This window comes from Wolffia australiana, chromosome 7 (assembly GCF_029677425.1).
Source record: "Wolffia australiana isolate 7733 chromosome 7, ASM2967742v1".
Taxonomy (NCBI): domain Eukaryota; kingdom Viridiplantae; phylum Streptophyta; class Magnoliopsida; order Alismatales; family Araceae; genus Wolffia; species Wolffia australiana.
The window spans coordinates 6,193,748-6,198,066 of record NC_135841.1 but is presented as its reverse complement, the minus strand read 5'-3'; the positions used below and the strand labels follow the sequence as shown (position 1 = coordinate 6,198,066).

Here is a 4,319-nt window from a genome sequence, read left to right as displayed (position 1 = left end):
ACTTCCTCTATAAATTTTTCAAAATGCATCTCAGCTCCGAAAATACCTACAAAATCACCGTTTTCCTACTTTTCATATTTTAAACCATTATTAACCCTACAGAAAAAGAAGATTCTCGGCGGTCATAGAAGTATTTATTTCTCATTTATTTACGTTTGACTTATGACGTCATCTAGTTTACGATGGGCCCCACCTTACACGTGGCAGAAACGATCTCATTAATTTATTGGCTGCCGACTTCCTTCCGGAATATGGCTCGCCATAATTTAATTTCTCGGGAAGATTCCCACTTTTTTGCAATATTCCCCCTAAACAAGCACAGAATTGTGAAAAAACCGCAACTATTAATCCCGGCCCCACCGCCAATCACAATTCACGTGGCGGAAAGAGAGCCCGCCACGTGGAAACAAATTTAGCGGGAAATACAGTCAGCAGACTCGATACAAAATCCAGCAATGCAGACAAACGTGGTTAATTCTTATTCGTCCACGTCACGAGAGAACAGCCTGTCAAATTCGCGAGCGCTCTCACGTGAATCCGCTGGGATGGAGGCTTTCCAGCTACAACCGCCACGTAGGCGGACCGGATAGCATGGAACGGTCCGCGGAGCAGCAGACGGAGCGGTTTCTCAGGGCAACCCTAAACTTAAAGAAAATACAGTAATAAAGACTCTTGACGGAAGAAGAGTACAAGATAACAGGAGGCGGTAAGCACAATCGCCGCCGCCACCGCCCGTTGCCGGCGGCGGAGCACCGTAGCGCGGTGGTGACGACACCTCTTCCTCGGTCTTCTATCAGGGGAGATTCGCCATGGAAGGAAAACGGAGGTAGGAGGGGGAAGAAGATGAGGACCGAGGTTTGATCTTCCGATCGATTTTGGGGAAGATGGGTCTGGCCAGGCGGCGAGGATCGGCGGAGGTTGTGAAAATGGCGGAGGAGGAGTTGAAGATGGAGCTTTGCCGGCTGGCGGAGGCGATTTCTTCCGAGACGGCTTCCATGGAGGTTTTGGATAGGGCGGCCATGGTGGTGGTCGCTCTGAAAGAGCAGAAATTCGGCTGCCAGAGAAGCCAAGGAACAGCCATGGCCGCCGGAAGCATGATCAACGTTCCTGAGCATTTCCTTTGCCCCATCTCCTCTGAGATTATGAAGGATCCCGTCGTCCTCGCCACCGGAGAGGTAGTTCCCTTGTTCTTTCTTGATCGTGATGAAATCGTCGAATTGATTTGATTCGCTTGGTTCCCGGATTTTTTGTTTTTGATCGAGATGATTTGCCTTCCTTGGAAAGATTGTCTGTCGAGTCTGGTCTTCATCGTCTCCATGATCACGCATAGATCATTATCGTCATCAGACCCCCATCATCGGACCACCATCATCAGAGCATCATCGTCATCGTATCATCATCTTCATGTGCATCATCAGATCATCATCAGCATCATCAGAGGGTCATCTTATCATCTTCATCGTATCATCATCTTCATGTGCATTATCAGATCATCATAATCATCATCACCGCCATCATCAGAGGGTCATCTTATCATCGTCTTCATGTGCATCATCAGATCATCGTAATCATCATCATCGCCACCATCATCAGAGGGCCATCTTATCATCGTCATTAGAGCATCATTATATCGTCATCACATCATTACATCGTCATCACATCATCATCACCATCATCAGAGCATCATCTTATTTTATCATCGCCATCATCATCAGAGTATCTTCATATCATCGTCGTCATGGGACCATCATCGTGTCATTCGCACCGTTATCAGCGTCATGAGAGCATCATCGTGTCGTCGTATCATCATAATTAAATCATCAGCAGAGCATCATCATGTCATCGTATCATCATATCATCATCAGCATCATCATCATTATCATCAGAGCATCATCATGTCATCATATCATCATTATCATTAGAGCATCATCAAGTCATCATATCATCATATCATCATCGGCATCATCATCATTATCATCAGAGCATCATCAAGTCATCATATCAGCATATCATCATCGGCATCATCATCATTATCATCAGAGCATCATCATGTCATCATATCATCATCGGCATCATCATCATTATCATCAGAGCATCATCAAGTCATCAAATCATCATCGTCAGCATTATCATCAACATCATCATCATCATCATCATGAGAGCATCGTCATGTCATCATCATCACCAAAGCATCAGCATATCATCATCAGCATCACCATCATTATCCTCAGAACATCATTGCGTCATCACACATCATCAGCATCAGAGCATCATTATACCATCATCAGCCGTCATGATCATTATATCATCATCAGCATCACCATCATTCTCATCATGATCCTCAGAACATCATCGCCTCATCACACATCATCAGCATCAGAGCATCATTCTCATCATTAGCCGTCATGATCATTATATCATCATCAGCATCACCATCATTCTCATCGTTATCTCAGAACATCATCGCCTCATCACACTTCATCAGCATCAGAGCATCATCATATCATCATCAGCCGTCATGATCATTATATCATCATCAGCATCACCAGCAGCATCATCATCATCAGAGCATCATTGTATCATCATATGTCATCATCGTCATCATCTTCATCATCATCAGAGCATCATCGTGTTATCATACATCGTCATACCATCATTAGCCGTCATGATCTTTATATCATCATCATCAGCAGCAGCAGCAGCAGCATCATTAGAGCGTCATACATAATCATCATCATCATCAGCAGCAGCAGCATCATTAGAGCATCATACATCATCAGCATGATCATCATCAGAGCATCATTATGTCATCATATCATCATCATCTTTGCCGGTCTCTTCTGCAGACGTACGATCGGACCTTCATCCAGGCCTGGCTGAGCGCGGGGCACCGGACCTGCCCGAAGACAGAGGTAGTCCTCCCTCACTGCGACCTCACCCCAAACCACTCCCTACAGCGGCTCATCGCCGATTGGTGTGCCACAAACGGTGTGGACCAGCCCACGGCAAGCCATGGCCCAGACCGCGACTGCGCCGTCACTCGCAACGACCGCGCCCACCTCGCTGCCCTCCTCCTCAAACTCTCCTCGCCTGCCGCCTCTGACCAGAAAAAGGCGGCAGCAGAGCTCCGCCTCCAGACGAAGACTCAGCCTGCTGCCCGCGCCCTCCTCGGCGATGCCGTTCCCCTCGTCCTACCCCTCCTCACGAACCCTGAATTACAAGAAGACGCCGCCGCCATCCTCCTCAACATTTCCATCCTCGACGAGAACAAGACGGCGGTCGGGGTGGCAATCCCCGGGTTAGTGGAGGCGCTCCAGATGGGCAGCATGGCGACACGGAGCAATGCGGCGGCGGCGCTGTTTAGCCTCTCGGCACTGGACTGCAACAAGAAGAGAATTGGGGAGGCCGGTGCCATGGCCGGGCTGGTGAGGCTGCTCGAGGAGGGCTCGGGCATGGCCAAGAGGGACGCGCTGGCGGCCGTCTTCAGCCTGTGCATGGCGCATGAGAACCGTGCCAGGGCGGTGGCGGCGGGCGCTGTCGGGACGCTGGTGAAGGCCGTGGAGGGGAGGAATTTGGCGGGGGAGGCGCTGTCGGTGCTGGCGATGTTGGCCGGTGACCACTGCGCCGCCGAGGAGATGGTGACGCAAGGCGGGGTGGCGGCGCTTCTGCGGCTGTTGAGGGAGGGCGAGTGCGGGAGAGACGGCGAGAACTCGGCGGCTATTCTGTGGGCGATCTGCGGTAAAGACCGGGCGAGGTTGAGAGAGGTTAGAGACGAGGAGGAGATGCACGGGACACTATCGCGGCTTGTGCAGAGTGGGACTGCACGGGCGCGCAGAAAGGCAGCGAGTCTCCTGGAGAGGGTGGACCGGACGAGGGCCCTGGTTCACTCCGTCTAGCTGCTGCCTGTGTACTGCTATTGTAAAGGGGTGAATGTGTACAGACGAGAGTGAGAGGGAGATGATGCTTCTCTGGATAATAAAGTTTGGACATCCGGGTTGAATTTGTCATCTTGGTAGAGTTGACTTTGTCTATTCTGTTGACTCGTTGAAGGACAAGTTGTTCAACTAGGTCTTGAACCCTAACAGAAATAATGTATTTATTTTAGGGTTCTGACGTGATTTATATATGTTTAATGGGATAATGGGTTTAATAGAAGGAAGAAAAATAAAACCTCTCAATCATTCATCTAGGTCAACGAGACAGACTAGAAATAATGGCTGGGCCGATGAAGGTTTTAATTGGTCATATTGGTCAAGTCGACTTAATTCCCTCGTTAATAGACAATTGTTTAGATATGGTTCAGTCTCTGATCCCTATCT

General features: G+C 49.0%; 1 protein-coding gene across 1 annotated transcript; it reads left to right on the top strand.

Moving 5' to 3' along the window:
- The first annotated feature begins 828 nt into the window (after positions 1-828).
- Positions 829-4,007, top strand: LOC144705458 (U-box domain-containing protein 9-like). The gene is made up of 2 exons (XM_078578140.1): positions 829-1,175; positions 2,847-4,007. The coding sequence occupies exons 1-2, from the start codon at positions 885-887 to the stop codon at positions 3,894-3,896; spliced, it is 1,341 nt and encodes a 446-aa protein (XP_078434266.1). The 5' UTR covers positions 829-884; the 3' UTR covers positions 3,897-4,007.
- The last annotated feature ends 312 nt before the right edge of the window (positions 4,008-4,319 follow it).